At 43.1% G+C, this 25,730-nt stretch overlaps 1 protein-coding gene across 1 annotated transcript in view; it reads left to right on the top strand.

Moving 5' to 3' along the window:
• Window positions 1–25,730, top strand: part of CLPTM1L (CLPTM1 like) — a 346,065-nt gene that overhangs the window by 66,400 nt on the left and 253,935 nt on the right. Inside the window, exon 5 of the mRNA XM_030209834.1 lies at window positions 12,515–12,593. Coding sequence (XP_030065694.1) covers window positions 12,515–12,593 — 79 coding nt within the window. The remainder of the gene's footprint in view (window positions 1–12,514; window positions 12,594–25,730) is intronic.

The raw sequence follows: 25,730 nt of genomic DNA, 5'->3' as shown, positions 1-25,730 counted from the left end.
ACCACTTGAGAGCCGAGAGTGTCTCTTGGAGCATGGGGCTTTTTCTTCTTGTAGTTTTAGTCCCTCTGGGCCAGGGGCGTGCAGCGCTAGGTCTGCATTTCCACAAGTTGTGCTCCTTTCCTATTGGCCTCCTGGCAGCACCTTCTTCTCTGGCTGTTCGCAGGGACTACATCTATGCATTTTGCTTGTTGAGTGCGGCCCATCGCTGCATGTTGAGCGCAGCTTCATTATTCCATGGAGTTCCACCGTTACATGTTGTGCACGGCTCCACAGTTCCAGGTTGACTTTAGCTCCATCGCTGTATGTTGAGAACAGCTCATGGCATGTTGAGTGAAGTTCCTTCACTGCTTTCTGCAACCTTTCATCTCTGCATGTTGAACGCATCTCCATTGTCACATGTTGTATAGTTCTTTCTCTGCAGGTCCATGTGGGGCACAGTCCTGTGTAGAACACAGCTCTGTGTCTGCCTGTGGAACGCAGCTCCTTGTCTATGTGTGGCATCCAGCTCTCTCTTTGCATATGGAACACAGCTCCACCGCCTGTTGAGTGTAGCTCCATCTCTGTATGTTTAGCACAACTCTTCTCTGCAAATTGGGTGAAGTTCCTGGGTGGTATGTGGAGTACAGCTCTGACTGCAGGTGCTTCACAGGTTCATGTCTGCGTAGGAAGCATAGCTCCTTGTCGGCGTGTGGAGCGCTGCTTCTTGCTGGTGTCTGGAGCGCAACTCCTTGTCTGCATTTTATACACAGTTCCATCGCTACCGCAGCTTCAGTTCTGCAGGTACTTCTAACATCTAGCTCTTTCAGTGGGACACTGCTCATCCTCTGCCTGTTACTCTCAGCTTCTTCTCTATTTGTTCAGTGCATTTCTATCTTTGCCAGAGGTGTGCAACTCTTTCTCTGCCCATGGTGCGTGGCTCAGTTTGTGTGCTTTGAGTGAGTGAAAGATCCCTTTATGTTGAATATCTTTCCTTTGTGGATGACTTTGGGGTCCTGTGAAATATTTTGGCATAGTTTGCAACTGGATAAATTACAGGGAAGTGTGCCCTTTTAGTCTGTGATGGAAGTTTACTTCTGATTAGCTTGTGTTTTAAGTTGGGTGGCTGTCGGAAGGCCAGTACTGGTGGGGATAGGAATATCTCTTTCAGTAATTCATCCTCCTGGAGTATAGGTTGTAGATCTCTTATGATTTTCCTCAGTTTTTCCAGCTCTGGATTGTATGTCACTACAAGCGGGATTCTGTCTGTGGATTTTTTCTCCTTGTACTGTAGCAGATTCTCCCTGGGTGTTTTGAGGGAGGAGACAATATTCTTGGAGATTATTTTGGGGTTGTAGCCTTTCTGTTTGAAGGATGCAGTCAGGCTTTTAAGGTGTCTGTCTCTGTCCCCTGGGTCAGAGCAGATACGGTGGTATCTTGTGGCTTGGCTGTAAATGATGGATCTTTTTGTATGTGAAGGATGGAAGCTGGAGTTGTGGAGGTAGCTGCATCTGTCTGTGGGTTTCTTGTATATAGATGTTTGTATACAGCCATCACTGATTGAGACCGTGGTGTCCAAAAAATTGACTTTTTCTGGGGCTACCACACTCCTGTGCTTTGAGTGCAAATCCATTTGTTCTCATTGATCACGGATCCTACTCTGCTTGAAGAGCGCAGCTTCTTTTCTGTCCCTTGAGCACAGTTCAGTCTCTGACTGTGGAGCATATTTTCACCTTTGCTTGTTGGTGACTGTTTCACCTTGTCGGTCAACCCCAGCTTTTTTCTGCAGGTTGGATACAGTAACTTCTCAGCAGCTGTGGCATACCGCAGTTTAGACTGCTAGACAAGGCTGTCTTGTCTCCTGTTAGCGACCATTCCTGTGGCACCTTTTCTTGCCGTAGCCTCTTGGTGGCTGGCGAGAAGCTTCTCCATTGCTGGAGTTTGAATTAGTCTCTGCTCCTTTTGTGGCTACTTGGCATCTTGGGGGTCTTTTCTCCACAGTGTGGCTCTCAACTCTTTCTTTTTGTCTCCTTTTGTTCTCTTGGCTCTGTTCTTTCATCCCTAAGTCCAGAGCAAGCTGGTTGATGAGTACTCTTTCTATGGTTATACCCTGGTATGTTGCTGCCCTTCTCTTCATGGTTCTCCTGGAGAGACTAGCGCTCCAGTTAGTTCTCTCGACTCTGGAGTCTCTTCTTGTTCTGTGGAGTTTGATTCTCTCACTAGTCGTGGGTCTGGGTTGTTCCTGTGCCTTGCTTCTTTTCTTCTATGAAGTGTGGTGCACTGTTTGAGGTTGCATACTCCTAGTACTTGTTAGGGTCGCTTCATCCGACCATATTGGACTCAAGGCAGACCGGCAGGTTTGGGAGTTAGTCTTTGTCCTTCAAGGGTTCGGAGAAGTGGTCCTGGTCTAGGATAGAAAGTTCTTCTCCTTGTTGCTCGGATACTACTGTTACCTTCCTTTCAAGGGGGGTCCTTTGGCATGAGTATCTTTTGCTGCTTCTTTTACTACTCTTGGGACAAGGGCATGTAATTTTTCTTTTGCTCAGGACGTTTGTTTTACATCCTACAGCTTCAGTTCCTTTTCTAGTGTCTAACTCTGTTCCATTTTGGTGGCCTGGTGGTTCGGATATTTGAATCCTTTTCTGCTGATCAGTTTTTTGCAGTGTGTATAGCTTTGTTGATTTTTCAACCTTCTGCATTCTTCTTTTCTCCCCCCTCCCCCCCCCCCCCCCCCCCTTTGGGAAGCTGCTTTGCTACATCCCATTAGTCTGGACTGGTCTGGTATAGATGACAAGGAAGGAAAAATTATGTTCTTACCTGATAATTTTCTTTAATCATACCAGACCAGATGCCCTCCCTGGCTAAAGTCTGTCAGTGTTGTTTCCCTGAAGGTATCCCTGGCTGTTCCACGACGCATCAATAAGCTGGGATGTCCTACAGCACTGCCTACTTCATCTTCTCTATTCAATCTCCTGCCACTTGTTGTGCGAGCTCTGTATGACTCCTGTTACTTGGGATCACGGAGTTCTTTCCCCGGATTCAGGGGTAGATCTCTATGTGCTTGAGCAAGCTCAGTATGGACCATTCCCTCCCGCTTACTTTACTGTGAGGGGAGGTTGCAGTTGCCTTTGGCCAAGCAGGAACAGTGAGGTTCTGCATATTGGCTCCAAGAGTTTGCCTGTTTGGTATTAACTGTGTTTTCTTCTAGACTTCAGAGCACCATTGCTTGGCTATTTGAAATACTGAACATTCCAGGCTGCACGATACCCTTAAGGAGCAGTTTACTTGGAACTATTTTCTCTGTCTCCTTCTGCTGGTGAATGGACACAACCCATTAGTCTTGACTGGTCTGGTATGATTAAAGGAAAGAAAATTATCAGGCAAGAACATAATTTTTCCATGATATATATATAAAACACAAAATTATAAAAATAAAACATAAACTCCATTGTTTATTAGTAAAGCACACACACATACACACCCAAGAACAGACAGTCACACAGGCATATACCATACACTCGTATCAAATGCTTACTTATATTAAAAATCCAGATATCATCTGTATATATTAAGTAGCAATTAATAATTGCAGTTATCTCTTCTCATTGCAGAAATCTGGTCAAGTAATACAACATATCTGAAACTAAATTGTAAATAAAGTCATAAAACAAAGTTAAAAAAAAGTTTTCAATAGTACTTGAAATGATTTGTAGGTATCTGCTAATCACAGATACTTAGGGAGTGAATTCCAAAGAGCTGGGGCCAAAAATAAAAACAAGCAGCAGATTGTGTGGATTTCCAATGGGTTCTGGCGGGAGGACTAACCTATTATCTGTTAGAGAGCAGAGTGTATGGTAGTGTATATGGAACAATATGATTCACAAGATAAGAGGGAGTGGCAGTATGCATGATTTTGTAGGTTATTGTTGAGATTTTGAATTGAATCCGGAACTCAGTGGGAAGCCAATGTAAGCGCTGCAAAAGTGGAGAAATATGATCATATCTTTTGACATTACATATTACACGCGCTGTAGTATTTTGTAATGTTTGTTAACGTTTAAGATTTGATTTTGTAACACCTGCATAAATAGAGTAACAGTAGTTGTAATGTGAGTTAATGTAGGCATAATGAACACACAAGGGAAGATCCAAAATGTTATGAGCTGCTCTCAGATGATGTAAACAGAAAAATTTTGATTTCACAACGAATGGCTTTGGATACATTATCAATTTCTGAAAAAATACTAGCTTTATTACAGATTGATGGGCAAAAGCATCAATAGCAGTGGCATAGATAACTTCCTAATTAAACTATAACAAGATCCGATATTATAAGTACATAAGTAATGCCACACTGGGAAAAGACCAAGGGTCCATCGAGCCCAGCATCCTGTCCATGACAGCGGCCAATCCAGGCCAAGGGCACCTGGCAAGCTTCCCAAACGTACAAACATTCTATACATGTTATTCCTGGAATTGTGGATTTTTCCCAAGTCCATTTAGTAGCGGTTTATGGACTTGTTCTTTAGGAAACCGTCTAACCCCTTTTTAAACTCTGCCAAGCTAACCGCCTTCACCACGTTCTCCGGCATCGAATTCCAGAGTTTAATTATGCGTTGGGTAAAGAAAAATTTTCTCCAATTTGTTTTAGATTTACTACACTGTAGTTTCATCGCATGCCCCCTAGTATTTTTGGAAAGCGTGAACAGACGCTTCACATTCACCCGTTCCACTCCACTCATTATTTTATATACCTCTATCATGTCTCCCCTCAGCCATCTCTTCTCCAAGCTGAAAAGCCCTAGTCTCCTTAGTCTTTCTTCATAGGGAAGTCGTCCCATCCACGCTATCATTTTAGTCGCCCTTCACTGCACCTTTTCCAATTCCACTATATCTTTCTTGAGATGCGGTGACCAGAATTGAACACAATACTCAAAGTGCGGTTGCACCATGGAACGATATAACTGCATTATAACATCCTCACACCTGTTTTCCATACCTTTCCTAATAATACCCAACATTCTATTCTCTTTCCGAGCCGCATCAGCACACTGAGCAGAAGGTTTCAGTGTATTATCGACGACGACACCCAGATCCCTTTCTTGGTCCGTAATTCCTAACGTGGAACCTTGCATGACGTAGCTATAATTCGGGTTCTTTTTTCCCACATGCATCACCTTGCACTTGCTCACATTAAACGTCATCTGCCATCTAGCCGCCCAGTCTCCAAGTCTCGTAAGGTCCTTCTGTAATTTTTCACAATCCTGTCGCGAGTTAACGACTTTGAATAACTTTGTGTCATCAGCAAATGTAATTACCTCGCTAGTTACTCCCATCTCTAAATCAGTTATAAATATATTAAAAAGCAGCGGTCTTAGCACAGACCCCTGAAGAACCCCACTAACTACCCTTCTCCATTGTGAATACTGCCCATTTAACCCCACTCTCCGTTTCCTATCCTTCAACCAGTTTTTAATCCACAATAGGACTTTTCCTCCTATCCCATGACCCTCCAATTTTCTCTGTAGCCTTTCATGAGGTACCTTGTCAAATGCCTTTTGAAAATCCAGATACACAATATCATCCGGCTCCCCTTTGTCCACATGTTTGTTTACTCCTTCAAAGAATTGAAGTAAATTTGTCAGGCAAGATTTCCCCACACAAAAGCCGTGCTGACTCTGTCTCAGTAATCCATGTCCTTGGATGTGCTCTGTAATTTTGTTTTTAATAATAGCCTCTGCCATTTTCCCAGGCACTGACGTCAGACTCACCGGTCTATAATTTCCCGGATCTCCCCTGGAACCTTTTTTGAAAATGGGTGTTACATTGGCCACCCTCCAATCTTCTGGTACCACGCTCGATTTTAAGGATAAATTGCATATCACTAACAGTAGCTCTGCAAGCTCATTTTTCAGTTCTATCAGTACTCTAGGATGAATACCATCCAGTCCAGGACATTTGCTACTCTTCAGTTTGCTGAACTGCCCCATTACGTCCTCCAGGTTTACTGTGAAGTCAGTAAGTTTCTCCGACTCGTCCGCTTGAAATATCATTTCCGACCCAAATCTTCCTCGGTGAAGACCGAAGCAAAGAATTCATTCAATCTCTCCGCTACATCTGTCTTCCTTGATCGCCCCTTTTACCCCTCGGTCATCCAGCGGACCAACCGATTCTTTTGCCGGCTTCCTGCTTTTAATATACCCAAAAAATGTTTTACTATATATTTTTTGCCTCTAATGCTATCTTTTTTTCGTAATCCCTCTTGGCCTTCTTTATCTGTGCCTTGCATTTGCTTTGACACTCCTTATGCTGCTGCTTGTTATTTTCAGACGGTTCCTTCTTCCATTTTCTGAAGGCATTTCTTTTAGCCCTAATAGCTTCCTTGACCTCACTTTTCAACCAGGCCGCCTGTCTTTTGGAGTTCCGTCTTTCTTTTCTAATTAGTGGAATATGTTTGGCCTGGGCCTCCAGGATGGTATTTTTGAACAGCGTCTATGCCTGTTGTACAGTTTTTACCCTCTCAGTTGAGCCCCCCCCCCCCCAAGTTTTCTTTCCACCGTTCTTCTCATTTTATCATAGTCTCCTTTTTTTAAAGTTAAACGCTAACGTATTTGACTTCCTGTGTATAGTTACTTCAAGGATGATATTAAAACTGATCATATTATGATCACTGTTATCAAGCGGCCCCAGTACCATAACGTCCCTCACCAGATGATGCGCTCCACTAAGGACCAAGTCTAGAATTTTTCCTTCTCTCGTCGGCTCCTGCACCAGCTGCTCCATAAAGCTGTCCTTGATTTCATCAAGGAATTGTACCTCCCTAGCGTGTCCCAATGTTACATTTACCCAGTCTATATTTGGATAAGTGAAGTCACCCATTATTATCACATTGCCCATTTTGTTTGCGTCTCTGATTTCTTTTATCATTTCTGCGTCTACCAGCTCATCCTGGCGAGGCGGACGGTAGTACACTCCTATCACCGTCCTTTTCCCTTTTATACATGGAATTTCAACCCACAATGATTCAAAGGTGTGATTTGTGTCCTGCTGAATTTGTAATCTATCTGAGTCAAGGCTCTCGTTAATATACAATGCTAATATACAATGGGTGATAGTATCTGAGGATCTGGAGGCGATGAAACAGTGTGACAAGGCGGTGGCCATAGCTAGAAGGTTACTAGGCTGTATAGAGAGAGGTGTGACCAGCAGAAGAAAAGAGGTGTTGATGCCCCTGTACAAGTCGTTGGTGAGGCCCCACCTGGAGTATTGTGTTCAGTTTTGGAGGCCGTATCTTGCTAAGGATGTAAATAGAATTGAAGCGGTGCAAAGAAAAGCTACGAGGATGGTATGGGATTTGCGTTACAAGACGTATGAGGAGAGACTTGCGGACCTGAACATGTATACCCTGGAGGAAAGGAGGAACAGGGGTGATATGATACAGACGTTCAAATATTTGAAAGGTATTAATCACAAACAAACCTTTTCCGGAGATGGGAAGGCGGTTTAGAACGAGAGGGCATGAAATGAGATTGAAGGGGGGCAGACTCAAGAAGAATGTCAGGAAGTATTTTTTCACGGAGAGGGTGGTGGATGCTTGGAATGCCCTCCCGCGGGAGGTGGTGGATGCTTGGAATGCCCTCCCGCGGGAGGTGGTGGAGGTGAAAACGGTAACGGAATTCAAACATGCGTGGGATAAACATAAAGGAATCTTGTGCAGAAGGAAGGGATCCTCAGGAGCTTAGCCTAGAATGGGTGGCAGAGCTGGTGGTTGGGAGGCGGGGCTAGTGCTGGGCAGACATATACGGTCTGTGCTGGGGCTGGTGGTTGGGAGGCGGGACTAGTGCTGGCAGACTTATATGGTCTGTGCCAGAGCCGGTGGTGGGAGGCAGGGATAGTGCTGGGCAGACTTATAGGGTCTGTGCCAGAGCTGATGGTTGGGAGGCGGGGTTGGTGGTTGGGAGGCGGGGATAGGGCTGGCCAGACTTATACGGTCTGTGCACTGAAGAGGACAGTACAAATAAAAAAAGTAGCACATATGAATTTATCTTCTTGGGCAGACTGGATGGACCATGCAGGTCTTTTTCTGCCGTCATCTACTATGTTACTGTGTTTACCCCTCCACCAGTCCGGTCCACCCTATCACTACGATATACTTTGTACCCCGGTATGACAGTGTCCCACTGGTTATCCTCCTTCCACCAGGTCTCAGTAATGCCTATTATATCCAATTTTTCATTTAGTGTAATATAGTCCAACTCTCCCATCTTATTTCTTAGACTCCTAGCATTTACATATAGAAATTTCAGAGTATGTTTGTTGTTCCTATTTGCATGATGCTTAGTACTGGACACTACTGATTTGCCATCTTTTGTCTGATCTTTAGTTGTATTTAAGGGCACCTGGCCTACCACGGTCTGTTGTGCAACCTCACTATCCAGAAACCCTATCTTCCCTGTTTGTGAGGTATCTTTGCAAGATACCTTATCCCGAACCATGCGCTTTTGAGCGACTGTCGGCCTTCCCTCCATTTCTAGTTTAAAAGCTGCTCTATCTCCTTTTTAAATGCCGACGTCAGCAGCCTGGTCCCACCCTGGTTAAGGTGGAGCCCATCCTTTCGGAATAGGCTCCCCCTTCCCCAGAATGTTGCCCAGTTCCTAACAAATCTAAAACCCTCCTCCCTGCACCATCGTCTCATCCACGCATTGAGACTCCGGAGCTCTGCCTGTCTCTTGGGCCCTGCGTGTGGAACAGGTAGCATTTCAGAAAATGCTACCCTAGAGGATCTAGATTTGAGCTTTCTACCTAAGAGCCTAAATTTGGCTTCCAGAACCTCTCTCCCACATTTTCCTATGTCATTGGTACCCACATGTACCAAGACAGCCGACTCCTCCCCAGCAATATCTAGAATCCTATCCAGGTGACGTGTGAGGTCCGCCACCTTCGCACCAGGCAGGCAAGTCACCAGGCGATCCTCACATCCACCAGCCACCAAGCTATCTATATGCCTAATGATCGAATCATAATCATAATTATAATCATAATTATAATTAGTAAAATTTCTCCAACAACCAGCTTTTCAGTCTGGCTTTCTTCCAGAGAATTTGGATTAACCCAGACAACAAACAAGTAAGCAAGGAGCCTTATAGCCCTGTTCAGCCTGGTTACACCAGCCAGTCTGCTCCAGGGAAACAGCTGCTTTATAGATGGGTCTATCCTCCATAGCAGCTTTTGCCCAACTGGCGAGACTTTAGCAGTTCCTATGTCCAGGGAAGTTCAATCAACATGGTATCCTGCCAGGTATGGGGTTAGCTTGTCATTCATTCATGGTTAGGGACCTGTGGCAAAAGAGTGACACAAAGTTTCTAGCACAGTGGTTCCCAAGTCTGGTCCTGGAGGCACCCCAGCCAAGATCTCTCTCATGAATACACATTGTGGATATCCTGAAAACCTGACTGGCTGGGGTGACTCCAGGACCAGCTTTGGGAACTACTGCCTTAGCATCAGCAGCAAATGAATCCAGAGACTTGTGGGTTGTGACCATCTTACCAGCAGGTGGAGATAGAGAGCATTGAAATCTGTCTTATAGGACAGTATGCTCCTTGGCTAGTCAGTATGTCTCTATGTCCAGCAGGTGGTGGTCTGTTGCAGACTCCTGGTTTCATCTGTGTTGGGGCTCTAGTTCTGGGTTTCCTGGTTCAGTTGAGCCTGGGGGTGCTTAAGCTAAGTGGTGGCGGCTTTAGAGGTACATCCAGCTTCTTCTTCCTCATAAAATTAAAAAGAAAAAAAAAAAAGAGAAAAAGGATTACAGCACGTGATTTCTTCTTGCCCATGGAGTCTTCACGGTCTTACCACCCTCTAAATGTGTATTGAGGTCCAGAAAACTCCCCAAAAGGAGCTCCCAAGATGACAGTACTTAATTGAAGAGAGATGAAGCAGGTTCAGGTGAGTACAAGCAGGTTATTCAGAGGGTTTTAGAGTTTCTGGAGCAGAGTTAAGAGATGTCCGCTCAGCTAGAAAGCATCACTTGATCTCTCTTTTGTTCTTTATAATAGTCTGTACCATTTTGCCTCGTGCTGACGTCAGGCTCACTGGTCTATAATTTCCCAGATCACCTCTGGAACCTTTTTATAAAATCAGCGTTACATTTTGCCACCCTCCAATTTTCTGATTTTAAAGATAAATTACATATTGCTAGCAATAGTTCTGCAAGTTCATTTTTCAATTCTAGTAGTACTCTGGGATGAATACCATCCGGTCCAGGTGATTTGCTACTCTTCAGTTTGTCAAATTGTGCCATTACATCTTCCAGGTTTATAGAGATTTCATTCAGCTTCTCTGACTTGTCAGCTTGCAATACCTTTTCTGGCACTGGTATCTCTCCCAAATCTTCCTCTATGAAGACCAAAGCAAATAGTTCATTTAATCTCTTCACTATGGATGACACCATTTGCACAGCCACATATCTCCAGGATGTGAGCTTCCCTGCTTTGGCCTTCTCCCTCCACAGGGAGAATCAAGAACTTCATCTGTGTACCTGTCTGCTTCACCTTCTCTCCCACAGCCACGAAGTCACTTTTGATACATTCGGAGGGGTACCTAGGAGTAACATTTGTGCCTACATGGATGAGCAGCATTGGATAATAGTCATTAGGCTTGATGAGTTGCACAAGCTCTTTGTAACATCTTGAATTTTGGTGCTGGGCTGACAGCACACCTCTCAAGACATTATGTCTGGTCTGTAGATGGATGCCTCTTTACTCTTCAGAAGAGAACTGTCAACCACACCTACCTTTTGCCTCTTAAGTAGTCACTGATTCATCAACTCTGGGGATTTTAAGCTCCGTTTCCTCCTCTCTCTGGGATGCTCTTACCTCCTTTACTTCCAGGGCTGCATATTGGTTTCTCAGTTTGAGGGCAGGTGGAGTCATGGTATCGATCCTGCAGGGTCTCGTGATCTGAGGCCAGTTGTACTCTTTCAGCACAGCTTCTTCCCCACTGCTGGAAATCTTTGATGCTTCATGAAGCTTTTCATCGATTTGTTTATTATTTTCGCGGATGCTTCTCAAGCTTACCATCTCCTCTTTGTTCTTTCATTTCTTTCACGAGGGATTCAAGCTGAAGACATATTTCTTATGGAACCAGGCCTTCTCCTGAGATCATATTTTCTATCTGCCCAGAAGCAGAAACTTAACTGGGGCAACAGCTTTGGTGATATGATGTTTCCCAGTCCTATTGCAGTTGCAGAAGTATTTACACCTGTAGAAAGAAAAAAAAAAGCCTTACCAAAATCCTAAAAATTTCCTCTAAAACGCTAAAAGTAGCAGTTGTCGTCTTTTGTGTAAGGTCAAACTCTCAGAAGTGAGGAGACTTCAAAAGAGATTATTTAGGTCACCTCTCCTTTTGAAATGGAGGCAAAAAAAGAAATTCTGAAGCAAGAAGCTCCTTAAAGAGAAATTTAAGTCCTCTCTACTAAGATAAGAAGAAGAAGAAAACAAAAAGAAATAAAGCAACAGTTTTTCTAGCAATATAAAATTATAATTTAAATAAACCTGTTTCTAAAACAAACAAATCGGGCACAGCACATGTTGCAAAAAAAAAAAAAAATCTACTTTGATCTACAATGTCTGCCTCCTAATTGGTTGGAGAGTCTATAAATCAAAGATCAGCTCTGGGGTAGGAGGGAGGGAATTAAACTCTAAACAGAGGCTTCTCTCTACTGATATCTGTGCTATAAACTAATATTTATGCAAAGCTCTAAAATGCAACCTAAAATACTAAACTAGACTCTAAAACACTATGGGACCAGTATTCAGACTGCAGGAGGGAGCCCGGTTAACTCCCGCAGTCTTCATTCAGGCCAGATATTCAGTGCTAGGCTGTTTCCGGTGACCAGCATTGGATATCCAGTTTATTTTTGGCCAGTTTAAACATAACTGGCTATGTTAATATTCGGAGATAGCTGTTTGTTTAAACTGGCCAAAGATATTCCATCTTATTTACACAGCCCAGTATGGCTGCTTACAATAGCTGGCTATGCACTGAATATTCAGGAATAGTTGCCTATATTGTGTTATCTCCTAGCTGTTAACCAGGAATATTCAGCGGGGGGATAGCCAGTTATCCCCCGTTGAATATCACCAGATGGTTAAGTGTCTCTTAACTGGCCAGGTGCTATTCCTGGCTGGTTAAACGATTTTGAATATTGGGGGTATTTATATAAAACCCTAACAGAGACTTAAAAAGCTACACTATTGTTTAAACTGACTTTGCGAAATAAGTAGAACAATTTAACAAAAATGACAATGAAATTACCTATTCAACCCCAATTTACCTTTTCCCATGTTTGAATGCAGTTTCCAGCAGGTAAGATACACTAGTGAAGTTTTCCTCTCTTGGCAGTTCTTCAGGTGCATCTGAAAAGTATTTTAACCATGCAGTGTCTGTAGGCCAAAAGTCATTACAGTTAGTAAAATTATGTAGTGGTCTACTTTTCTTAAATCAAGGTATTCATTATAAAATCTTCTCTTGAATATTACAGGATACAGCTGGGGAAGTCGGTGCATTATCTCCCTATATTGTTTATTGATCAACTAAGTAACAGAGTGAAAGATCTAATGGTAAGTGAGTGACTTTCTTGATTTGATATTTAATGTGTTTGCTACAGTGTGGTTTATTTCACCTATATACAAAATGGTTATTTGAACTGAGTGTATTTTTTTGGGTATTACAAATTTGACAAATTGAGATGCAAACCCAAGAATGTAGTTGGTGTTTTAGGGTTGTTTCAACCTACTTATTGCCACTACTGAAATGGGGGGGGGGGGGGGGGGGGGGGGTAGGGAGACAGTGTAGGATTCCCTCTTCAAGGTTGTCTGTAGCTCCTTTTAGGGGCTGATATTTTCTGGCTATTTTCTCATAGGTGTAGGGGGATGTTATTAAATCAAATCTTTAATGCAGTGTTACTTCATCTGGCACTGAAGCTTGGGTCCTTCTGTCTCCCTCATGTCCTTCCAACTTGTCCCTAGCACATTTTTTTTCTCTCCTTTCCCTCCTTGTTGCCAACCTCCCTACCAGGCTTGGCCAACCACCATATTTTCCTAGTCCATTCCCTCCCCTCCCCTATCATGCCTGCTTCAGTCACCTCCCTATGCAGTTTGAATTAGGTAGCCACATGTCTCCCTCACTTGCTGCTTGTGAACTTTGATCAGCTGTTTTATTCAGCCAAGTACCACACTGCTCTGTTTTGAGTTATATGTTGTGTAACTTCTTGTGTTGGTCTTAGGTATCATGAAAAAGAGACCAGCATAGGATTTAAGGCATCACGGGTAGAGTTAGCAGCAAGGAGGTGGGGAAATATGAAACAGGAAACTTTCAGGCACTAGAGCAAAATTTCCAGGTGCCATGGTGACCTAATGCTTGATATTTGATGAGCCCTGACCCGAGATGCTACATCCCATAAATCTCTGATTGCAGTGCATCTTTCTATCCTCTAGGTTACACCAGTCCATGATTAGTAGACAGGCCCTGCTCATATGTCTCATATTACACTTAATCTTACCCCTTTCCAGGTAACTGGCAAGAATGCCAACCACCCCATGGATTTCATATCGAATACCTGTGTATCTAACTCCAATCTACTTATAATAGGGGACATAAATCTACACCTAGAAGACCCTAATGCAACCAATGCACATGAATGCAAGGACTTCCTCCAACTATGGGACCTTAGCTGGCCTAATATGCAAGCTACCCATGTCATCACACACAAACTATCCTCAGACCTTAAACCTTATACTGACAGACATACCATGGTCAGACCACCACATATTAAACCTGCATTGTAGGCATCTTACCGAGATCCCTACTCCGACTGGAGATACAGCTCTAGGAACCTCAGTGCCCTGGGGCACTACGGCTGAACATTGTGAGTAAATCATCTTTATTTAATCAATAGAATCCCTACCTCTGACCAATGAAATAGCTCTCAGAAACCGCGGAGAGTACCATAGCCGCGGAGCCGAGAGAAAGACCGTCAAACCCTGTGGGAGAGTGGCTCGGAGTCTTGGGGAAGTGGCTCCGAGTACTGGGTTGCTTCTGCAAACTACCGGACAGGACCGACCGTCTAGTGCATATCCCCACCCACCACCACCAGAAAACTGCCTTCAGGAACCACAATGACCCAAAATCAAAATGAATACATTCAAACTGCTCCTAGTAATTTACTCCATAACATTGATCCACATAACTGTAACCACCCCACTCACTGAAAGTAACATGATACCCATACTACACACACACCGAAGATTAATCGGATACAACACAACTTATCAAACTGACAACAATTCAAACAACGGAAGATCACCAACACGAGGACATCCACAACAGAAGGGAAAGAAAGGTCCTACTAAAATAAAGGAACGACAACTAATAAAAATCCACACAACATCAAACACGGACTCCTACCAAATAATTCAAGTGGGATATAGAAACGCCAGATCAGTAGTCAATAAAACAATAACATCAGACTGGATCACAGCAGACATTCTCGACCTACTATTCATCAGCGAAACCTAGATGCACGATCACAAGGACCCCATAATTTTAGAACTCTGCCCCCCAGGCTACAAAATTACTCACTGGACAAGGAAAGAAAAAAGAGGAGGAGGCTTAGCACTAATCTATAGATTTCACTTCACTGTAACAACAACTGCTGAGTCTATAACACCAAAACTTGAAATTGCCTCAGTTAGAATTAACCATACTACTCTGCTTGACCACCTAAACGTTGTCTTGTTTTATAGACTGCCAGGTAACTGGCAAGAATGCCAACCACACTTCATGGATTTCATATCGAATACCTGTGTATCTAACTCCAATCTACTTATAATAGGGGACATAAACCTACACCTAGAAGACCCTAATGCAACCAGTGCACATGAATGCAAGGACTTCCTCCAACTATGGGACCTTAGCTGGCCTAATATGCAAGCTACCCATGTCAACGGTCACACAATTGACATCATCATACACAAACTATCCTCAGACTTAAAACTTATACTAACAGACACAAAATGGACAGAAATACCATGGTCAGACCACCACAAATTAAACCTAGCCCTACAGTGGCGGAAAAAAGGCACGTACCTCAAGCAAGAACACACAACCTACACCACGAGAGGCCATATTGACCCTGTAACATTTTGGCAACAGATCTACAAAAACGAATGGATAGCACAAACAGACTCTATACATTATTTACAAAATTGGGACAGATGCAGGAGCACATTAGACAAAATCGCACCATTACAAACAAGAACCACACAAGACACCTTGGTACAATGAAGAACTGAAAAGGTAAAAACACAACTTAGGAGACTCGAACGAGCATGGAAAAAATGAAAAATGAACACACACTTAACGCATGGAAACAAATGTAAAGAAAATACAAATATACAATAAGACAAACCAAAAGAGCAGACTACAAAACCAAAATAGGGCCAGACTACAAAGATGCACATAAACTTTGTGAAGAGTAAGGGGCTGTCCTATCCTGGGTAGGCCACTAGAGGGCTCTGGTCCCATAGAAATGGGGGAAAAATGTCCAGGTCATGTTATTACTGAGGAGTCGCTAGAGGGAGCCAGTAGGGGAATGTCCAGGTGGAGGTTGCTAGGACCAAGGAGAGTCCTGGGCTAGAAACAGGTGTAAGTTGTTATGGGCTGGGTATTGCCTGGAATTAGGGGGAAGAGCCTAATGGGGTGGATAAGCTAATCAACCTCGTTATACCTACCTGAGTTGGTGAAAGGAAAGAGAAGAGAGAGGAGCTGAAGACCTGGCAGCTGGTGGAAGAAGATCCCCTTGAAGGTACTGGCTGGACTCTGTGGACTTTTGATGAACTGTGTTGTGGATAGAACTATGTGTTAAGAGCAGGGAACTAGCAGCCAGGGGCTGGAGGACAGAGCTGTACCCTCAGAATGGGGGAAGAATACCCTGTTCAGGCCAGAGGGGCTGTTAGCACTGGGCCCAGGTGTTTGTGTGTGAGGGCTCAGTGGGAAGACCTGTGAAAGGGTTTAAGCTGGAAGAAGTGTGCCCAGGGGGCGGGAATAAAGAGCTGCCTGATGAATATGCTGTTGTTGAGAACTGTCTAATCTACATCTAATTTGCATATTAAGAACAAGGTCACCCTGAGTGAACAAGGGACCTAGGATCCTGAAGGTTGGTGTGTTCAGGGTGCTGGGAAGAGACGGCCAGAGTCCTGCTCAGGAGCTACAGGCCAGTGAGGCCTGCTGGAGAGCAGGAGGGGAAGCCTCGTCTTCACAACTTTACCAACTCGTGAATAAACTACTACACACCACACCGGTTACCACAACCAGCACAGACACCCCATCAGCAGACAATCTTGCTAAATACTTCAATGAGAAAATTATAAAACTACGATCCACGCTACCACTCAATATCACCGATCACGAAAAATTCATTGACTGCCTGGACCCAATTCCCGACGAATACCCAGCAGACCGAATCTGGACAAACTTAAATCTTCTAACAGAAGAAACTGTCACTCAAGCAATCAACAAATTTGCCAAATCCCACTGCAAGCTGGATATATGTCCCAACAACCTAATAAAACTCGCCCCCCAACGCTTCATAACAGACCTCATGTCACATCTGAACTACATGCTACAACATGGACTCTTCTCCAAGGACAAAGGAAATATACTACTCACCCCTATACCCAAAGACTTAAAGAAAAAAACAAATGACACGACCAACTACCGCCCAGTAGCATCCATCCCTCTGGTAGTTAAACTAATGGAAAGTATGGTAACTAAACAACTTACCGACTACTTAAACAAATTCTTAATACTACATGAATCACAGTCAGGATTTCGATCCAACCACAGCACTGAAACAGTGCTAATCACTCTTCTAACCAAATTCAAATAAACAATTGCAACCGGCAATAATGTACTTCTACAATTTGACATGTCCAGCGCGTTCGACATGGTCAGCCACCAAATACTATCGAACATCCTAGAGTACTTTGGGATTGGAGGAAGCGTACGGAGATGGATTAATGGCTTCCTAACCGCAAGAACATATCAAGGGGTATCAAATTCAAAAACATCATCACTGTGGAAACCTGAATGCGGAGTACCCCAAGGATCACCGCTCTCACCAACCCTTTTTAACTTAATGATGACACCTTTAGCCAAATTGCTATCCAACCAGGGACTCAACCCGTACATCTACGCAGACGATGTCACGATCTACATCCCGTTCACCACCATAAACATCCCAGATTACACCCTTCCTGTTTCAAACAGTCTGAAAATTCTTGGAGTTACAATTGACCGAAATCTCACACTCGAAATACATGCAAAAAATATAGCAGGGGAGGGCAGGGGAGAGAGGAGAGTTGCTGGACATGGATGCGGGTGGGGGCAGAGGAGAGAGGAGAGTTGCTGGACATGGATACAGGGGACGACAGGAGAAATGCTGGACATGGATGGAGGAGAGGGAAGACAGGAAGGAGATGCACATGGATGGAGGGGAATTGAGAGAGGAGAAATGCTGGACATGGATACGCTATAAGGCAGACCAAAAGATCTTACTATAAAACGAAAACAGGGACAGATTACAAAGACACAAAGAAATTATACTAACTTGTGAACAAACCCCAACCCGGTCACTACAACGAATACAGACATCCCATCAGCTGATGAACTTGCTAAATATTTCAATGAAAAAATTATAAACCTACACAATAGGTTACCTCAAGCCACCACTGACATCTATCACTTCCTCAATAAGTTGAACCCCACCACTGGAGCACACCTGGCTGACCGTACCTGGCTAAACTTCGCCCTCCTTACCGTCGAAACAGTCACCCCTGCGATTAACAGGTTCTCCAAAACTCACTGCAAACTAGATACCCGCCGCAGCTACCTAATGAAATCTGCCACTGACCGCTTCATAGAAGACCCTTACATCCCACCTAAATTACATGCTTCAGAAAGGTCTCTTCCCTAAGGAAAATGGAAGTATCCTACTTACCCTGATACCAAAAGACACTAAGAAAAAAATAAATGAAATCACTAACTACCGTCCAGTAGCATCGATCCCGTTAGTAATCAAACTGATGGAAAGCATGGTAACCAAACAACTAACAGATTATATATACAAATTTTCAATACTACACAAATCACAGTCAGGCTTTCGTCCCCTCCACAGCACTGAAACAGTACTACTCACTCTCCTAGCCAAATTCAAGCAGGAACTAGCAATAGGCAAAAACATCCTTCTCCTCCAATTCGACACGTCTAGTGCATTTGACATGGTAAATCACAATATATTAATAAGATTATTAGACAACTTCGGGATTGGTGGAAACATACTTAACTGGATCAAGGGCTTCCTAACTACAAGAACCTACCAAGTAAAATCAGACTCTAGCATATCATCACCGTGGAAAGCAGACTGTGGAGTTCCACAAGGATCACCGCTATCACCAATCCTCTTCAACCTAATGATGACCCCGCTAGCTAAATCCTTATCCACCCTAGGCCTTAACCCGTTCATATATACAGGCGATGTCATAATATACATTCCGTACAAATCCAAACTGACTGAAATCACCAACGAAATCAAACTCAGCTTAAACATCATGGACTCATAGGCAAATGCATTTCAGCTAAAACTCAACAAAGAAAAAACACACCGTCTCATCCTCTCATCCCAACAAAGCGCTGACAACCCCACAACTATCAACACCCCAGACTACACCCTTCCTATCTCAGACAGCCTGAAAATCCTTGGAGTTACAATAGACTGTAACTTAACGCTAGAGAGCCAAGTGGCATCCACAACAAAGAAAATGTTCCACTCAATGTGGAAACTCAATTCTTCCCATGTGATACATTTCGCAAACTGGTACAATCAATGGTACTCAGCCACTTAGATTACTGCAACGGAATTTACGCGGGATGCAAGGAACAGACCTTAAAGAAGCTTCAGACCGCTCAGAACATGGCAGCTAGGCTTATATTTGGGAAAACGCGATATGAAAGCGCAAAACCCCTCCGCAAAAAACTACACTGGCTCCCAATTAAAGAACGCATTACCTTCAAAATCTGCACCATAGTTCACAAAATAATCTAAGGAGAAGCCCCTGGATATATGACAGACCTAATCGACTTACCAACTAGAAACACCTCAAAATCAACACGAACATATCTAAATCTGTACTACCCAAACTCCAAATGCCTCAAATACAAATCAACTTACGCATCCAGCTTTTCCTATATAAGCACACAACTCTGGAACGCATTACCAAAAGCCTTGAAAACGACGCATAACCACCTAAACTTCCGGAAATCACTAAAAACTAACCTTTTCAAAAAGGCATACCCTGCCGATCCAACCTAAATGCCTGATCTTTGCGACACAACAAAATTAAAGTACATAATGGACATAACTCATTTTCTCCGCTGCACGCTTCCCTAAATGTGACTTTTTATTTATTTATTTTTTTACATTTGTACCCCGCGCTTTCCCACTCATGGCAGGCTCATTGCTGCCTACATGGGGCAATGGAGGGTTAAGTGACTTGCCCAGAGTCACAAGGAGCTGCCTGTGCCGGGAATCGAACTCAGTTCCTCAGTTCCCCAGGACCAAAGTCCATCACCCTAACCACTAGGCCACTCCTCCACTCCTTTACCACATGAACTCTATCCTCCCACAATATCACTTTGTAATGTTCTCACCGGAGCCATCAAATGCCTTCCGGTACTATGTAAGCCACATTGAGTCTACAAATATGCGGGAAAATGTGGGATACAAATGCAACAAATAAATATTAACAAAGGTGGGAAAAAAAGAGCAAATGACAGCCAGCATGGATAAAAGTTGAAGTGAAAGAGGCTATTAAAGCCAAAAAAAAAAACATCCTTCAAGGAATGGAAAAAGGATCTGAATAAACAAAATAAGAAGCAACATAAGAATGGGCAAGTTAGATGCAAAGCACTGATATAGAAGGCTTAAAAGAGAATAAGAGAAACTTGCCACAGAGAAACACTCATAGTAACAACTTTTTCAGGTAAATCAGAAGTAGAAAGCCTGTAAGTAAATCTGTGGGACCATTAGATCATCAATAGCTGAGAGACTGAATAAATTCTCTGCTTCTTTACAGTCTTTACGGAAGAAGATGTAAGAGATCTACCTGTACCAGATATAGTTTTCAAGGGTGAAGAATAATCTGAATCATAGTTAACTGATGCTAGGCGCCACCCTAGGAGTCAGCACCCAAGAAAAAGATCTGTGTGTCATTGTAGACAATAAGCTGAAATATTCTGTCCAATGTGCGGCGGTGGCTAAAAATAAAAAAAGCAAAACAGGATATTAGGAATTATTAGGAAAGGGATGGAAAAAAAGACCAAGATTATAATGCCTCTGTATTGCACCATGGTGCAATCACACCTTGAGTATTGTGTCCAATTCTGGTTGCTATATCTCAAAAAAGATATAGCAGAATTAGAAAAGGGTCAAAAAAACAGCGACCAAGATGATAAAGGGGATGGAACTCTTCTCATATGAGGAAAGGCTGAAAAGGTTAGGGCTCTTCAGCTTGGAAAAGAGATGGCTGAAGGGGGATAGAGGTCTACAAAATCCTGAATGGTGTAAAACTGAATCCATTTTTTACTCTTTCAAAAAGTACAAAAACTAGGGGACACTCAATTAAGTTACATGGAAATACTTTTAAAACAAACAGGGGAAAACGTTTTTTCACTCAACTAATAGTTAAGCTCTGGAACGCGTTGCCAGAGAATGTGGTAACAGTGGTTAGTGTATCTTGGTTTAAAAATAGGTTTGGATAAGTTCCTGGAATAAAAGTCTATAGTCTGCTACTGGGATAGACATGGGGGGGAAGCCACTGCTTGCCCTGGGATCGGTAGCAGGGAATGTAGCTACTATTTGGGTTTCTACCAGGTACCTGTAACCTGATTTGGCCACTGTTGGAAGCAGGCTACTGGGCTAGATGGGCTACTGGTCTGACCCAGTATGGATATTCTTATATTCTTATGAAAAGGGATGGGCATATTGGGAAAGGGTATGAGATAAGGAGGATGGGTCTCTGAAGGCGTTGAATGAGAGTGGAAATTGGACTAAAATGATGGTGAAAGAGGCAATAGGAGATAGGATAGAGGAAAAGAGAACAACCAAAGAGAGTCCAAATCTCCCACAAAATACACAGACAACCACAAAGAAGAGCGGAAGAGACCAAAAGGACCAGACTAAAAACCGATAGTAAGAGCACCAAAGTTTTTTTTGTTTTGTTTTGTTTTTTTTACAGGCATTTCGTGTCTAGGTTTTGTTCTAGATAGCACCAGTGTTTTTGCACTCAGTTGTTTTTATTCTGTGCAACTTTGGAGGCTACATTTGTATACGTCAATTTGAAGACCCCTGAGGAAGGCCTCTCTGGCCGAAACAAGGACCGTGTAGGGTCCTAATAAAATTATTTTTTGTGCTTTTACTATCGGTTTTTAGTCTGGTCCTTTTGGTCTCTTCCGCCCTTCTTTGTAGTAGAGGAAAAGAGAACATAAAAACATAAGAATATTCATACTGGGTCAGACCAATGGTCCATCTAGCCCAGTATCCTGCTTCTAACAGTGGCCAATTCAGGTCACAAGTACCTCACAGAATATAAGCAATAGCTTTCCCCATGTCTATCTCAATAGAGAGAGAAGAATAGCTTGGAGACAAGGGAAGGAGACAGAGAGGCAGGGATAGAGCTAGACTGGTGAGAGGATGAGGCAGTAGAGGGTAAGTGGGGGTTGAAAGGATAGAAATGTAGGACTAGGGAGTGTGTGAAAGATGGAGGGGGGATAGGAAACTTGGAAAGGAGAGGGAGAATGCAATGGAGAGTACTGGAAAGAGGAGGAGAGGGAGATAGGAAAAGCTATGTTCATCTTTGGTTTTTTTCCATGCTCGTTCAAGTTTCCTGGTGTGTGTTTTTAGTTTTTTTCAGTTTGTCGTTTAACTATGGTATTGAGTTGTGCCTGCGTGATATTCTTGTTCGTAAGGGTGCTATTTTATCTAGTATAATTTTACATCTTTTGTCCCATTCTATGAGGTAGTCTGTGGATTCCGTTTGTGCTGACCAATCATTATTGTACATCAGTTGCCAGAATGTGGAATACATGTGGTCTGGGCTTCCAAGACAGTATTTTTAAACAGCATCCATGTCTGATTTAAAGTCCTAACCTTTGTGGCTGATCCTTTTAGCAATTATTTTAACATTTTCCTTGTTTTAACATAGTCACCCTTTTGAAAATTAAATGCTGCCACAGTAGATTTCCTTAGTGACGTCTCTCCAGATATGAACTCAAATTTGATCATGTTAGGATCACTGTTTCCCAATGGACCCAACATCATTACCTCTTGTACTATGCCTTGCATTCCACTAAAGACTAGATCTAAAATTGCTCCTTCTCTTGTTGCTTCCTGAACCAGTTGCTCCAAGAAACAGTCATTTATTACATCTAGGAATTTTACTTGCCTAGCGCTTCCTGATGTAACGTGTATCCAGTCAATATTCGGGTAATTGAAATCACCCATTATTATACTGTTGCACAATTTGTCAGCTTTCCTAATTCCTTCATTTGTGCATTCTGTCCTTGCGGACGGTAGTACAACCCTTCTAGTATACTCTTTCCCTTCACACATGGTATTTCTATCCACAAGGATTCCATGCAGCTATCTTGTTTTCATGTAGAAAGTTTACTTTGTTTGACTCAATATCCTCTTTAACATATAGCGCAGCCACCTCTCCAATTTGATCCACACTCTATCATTGCAATATAATTTGTACCCTGATAAGTGTTCCATTGATTGTCCTGCTTCCACTAGGTCTCTGAGATGCCTATTATATCTACCTCTTATATCTACCTCTTCATTTAGTGCTACTCCCATCTTATTTAGTCTTCTAGCATTTATACAGAAACCTTTCAAATTGTGTTTTTTCCTTGCGGCTGCAAGTTTCTTAGAAGTTGGTGGGTATAATTTGCATCTTTTCCTCTGCTCTCCCCTTAAACATTCCTGGCTGTTTCACCATTGTTGAAACCTCTCTATTGGGATTTCCTAAATGCCCTGTTTCAAGGATACTCACTGTGAACCATGTGCTCCTGTGTGACTTTCGGCTCCCCCCCCCCCTCCATATTCTCGTTTAAAAGCTGCTCTATCCCCTTTTTAATTGTTAGTGCCAGCAGACTTGTTCCGTACTTTTTAAGGTGGAGTTCATCCTTTTGGAATAACCTTCCCCTTTCCCATAATGTTGCCCAGTTCCTAAGAAATCTAAATGCCTCTTCCATGCACCATCTTCTCCACCACGCATTGAGACTTCAGAGCTCTGGCTGCCTCTTGGGTCCTGTGCATGGAACAGGGAGCTTTTCTGAAAATGCTACCCTGGAGAATCTGAATTTCAGCTTTCTACCTAAGAGCCTAAAGTTGCCTTCCTGAAGCTCCCTCCCACATTTATAGTAACATAATAGATGATGGCAGAGAAAGACCTGTACGGTCCATCCAGTCTGCCCACAAGATAAACTCGTATGTGCTACTTTATGTGTATACCTGACCTTGATTTGTATCTACCATTTTCAGGACACAGACCATAGAAGTCTGCCAGCACTATACATGTTCAGGTCAGCAAGTTTCTCCTCATACGTCTTGTAACGCAAATCTCATACCTTTTTTGTAGCTTTTCTTTGCACCGCTTCAATTCTTTTTACATCCTTAGCAAGATACGGCCTCCAAAACTGAACACAATACTCCAGGTGGGGCCTCACCAATAACTTATACAGGGGCATCAACACCTCCTTTCTTCTGCTGGTCACACCTCTCTCTATACAGCCTAACAACCACCGCCTTGTCGCACTGTTTTGTCACCTTCAGACACTCAGATATTATCACCTCAAGATCCCTCTCCCCGTCTGTAAATATCAGACTCTCACCGCCTAACACTTACGTCTCCTGTGGATTTTTACTCCCTAAGTGCATCACTTTGCATTTCTTCGCATTGAATTGTAATGGCCAAACCTCAGACCATTCTTCTATCTTCTGCAGATCCTTTTTCATGTTTTCCACTCCCTCCCGGGTGTCCATTCTGTTACAAATCTTAGTATCATCCGCAAAAAGGCAAACTTTACCTTCTAACCCTTCGGCAATGTCACTCACAAATATATTGAACAGAATGGACCCCAGCACCGATCCCTGAGGCTCTCCACTACTCACCTTTCCCTCATCTGAGCGAATTCCATTCACCACCCTCTGGTGTCTGCCCGTCAACCAGTTCCTAATCCATTTCACCTCGTCGGGTCCTATCTTCAGCCTGTCAAGTTTATTCAAGAGCCTCCTGTGGGGAACCGTGTCAAAAGCTTTGCTGAAATCTAAGTAGATTATGTCTATAGCACGTCCATGATTCAGTTCTTCGGTCACCCAGTCAAAGAATTCAATGAGATTCGTTTGGCACGATTTCCCTTTGGTAAAACCATGTTGTCTTGGATCTTGCAACTTATTGGCTTCCAGGAAATTCACTATCCTTTCCTTCAGCATCGCTTCCATTACTTTTCCAATAACCAAAGTGAGGCTTACCAGCCTGTAGTTTCCAGCTTCTTCCCTATCACCACTTTTGTGAAGAGGGACCACATCCGCTGTTCTCCAATCCCATGGAACCTCTCCCTTCTCCAAGGATTTATTAAACAAATTAAGAGGACCCGCCAGAACCTCTCTGAGCTCCCTCAATATCCTGGGGTGGATCCCGTCCGGTCCCATGGCTTTGTCCACCTTTAGATTTTCAAGTTGTTCATACACACACTCTTCCGTGAACGGTGCTGTATCCACTCCATTCTCATATGTCATTGGTACCCATATGTACTAAGACAGCTGCTCTTCCTCTGCACTATCTAAAATCCTGTCTAGGTGCCTTTCATCCTCTCTCCTGTCTTACAGGTCTTTCACATCATACAGCACCAAAAGAGTAATCACCACTCTGTTATCAAAATTTAGAAACCTACTGGCCAGGGCCAAACAGTACTACTACAATTCGATATGTCAAGCGCTTTCGATCTAGTAGACCACCCAACACTGATTACCATTATTGACCATATAGGAATTAGCAGCGCAGTAGCAACCTGGTTCAATTGCTTTCTATGAAACAGATCATATACGGTGAAACTGTCGAACCATCTTTCAACCTCATGGACCACGGAATGTGGAGTGCCACAGGGATCACTTACATCACCCATGTTCAACATCATGATGGTTCCACGCTGCAAAAAACTGGAACAGTTGGACGTAAACCATTTATATATGCAGATGACATCACCATATACATAACCTTCAAAAGCAATATCACTGAAATCCAGGACAAGATCAAAAAGGCCTAGCCATCATGGAAAAGTGGGCCACAATGACCAAACTTAAGTTAAATAGAGACAAAACCAAATTCCTGTTTCTAACTAACCCGCACAACAAAACTTCTTCCCAAACCTTCATGATCAACCAACAAACATAGAAAATCGAAACGCAGCTAAAAATATTAGCAATCATCCTAGATAAACACCTATCCCTTGAAAACCAGGTATTGTCAGTCACTGCGAAATGTTTCCAAATCCTATGAAAACTGAGAAGGATAAGAGACTACTTTCCCAGTCATTCATTCTGACTTATGGTACAATCATCGATACTACCCCAACTAGAC

The sequence above is a fragment of the Microcaecilia unicolor genome, chromosome 1 (assembly GCF_901765095.1).
Source record: "Microcaecilia unicolor chromosome 1, aMicUni1.1, whole genome shotgun sequence".
Taxonomy (NCBI): domain Eukaryota; kingdom Metazoa; phylum Chordata; class Amphibia; order Gymnophiona; family Siphonopidae; genus Microcaecilia; species Microcaecilia unicolor.
Note: the sequence above shows the minus strand (reverse complement) of the source record. Positions and strands in the feature narration are given on the sequence as shown.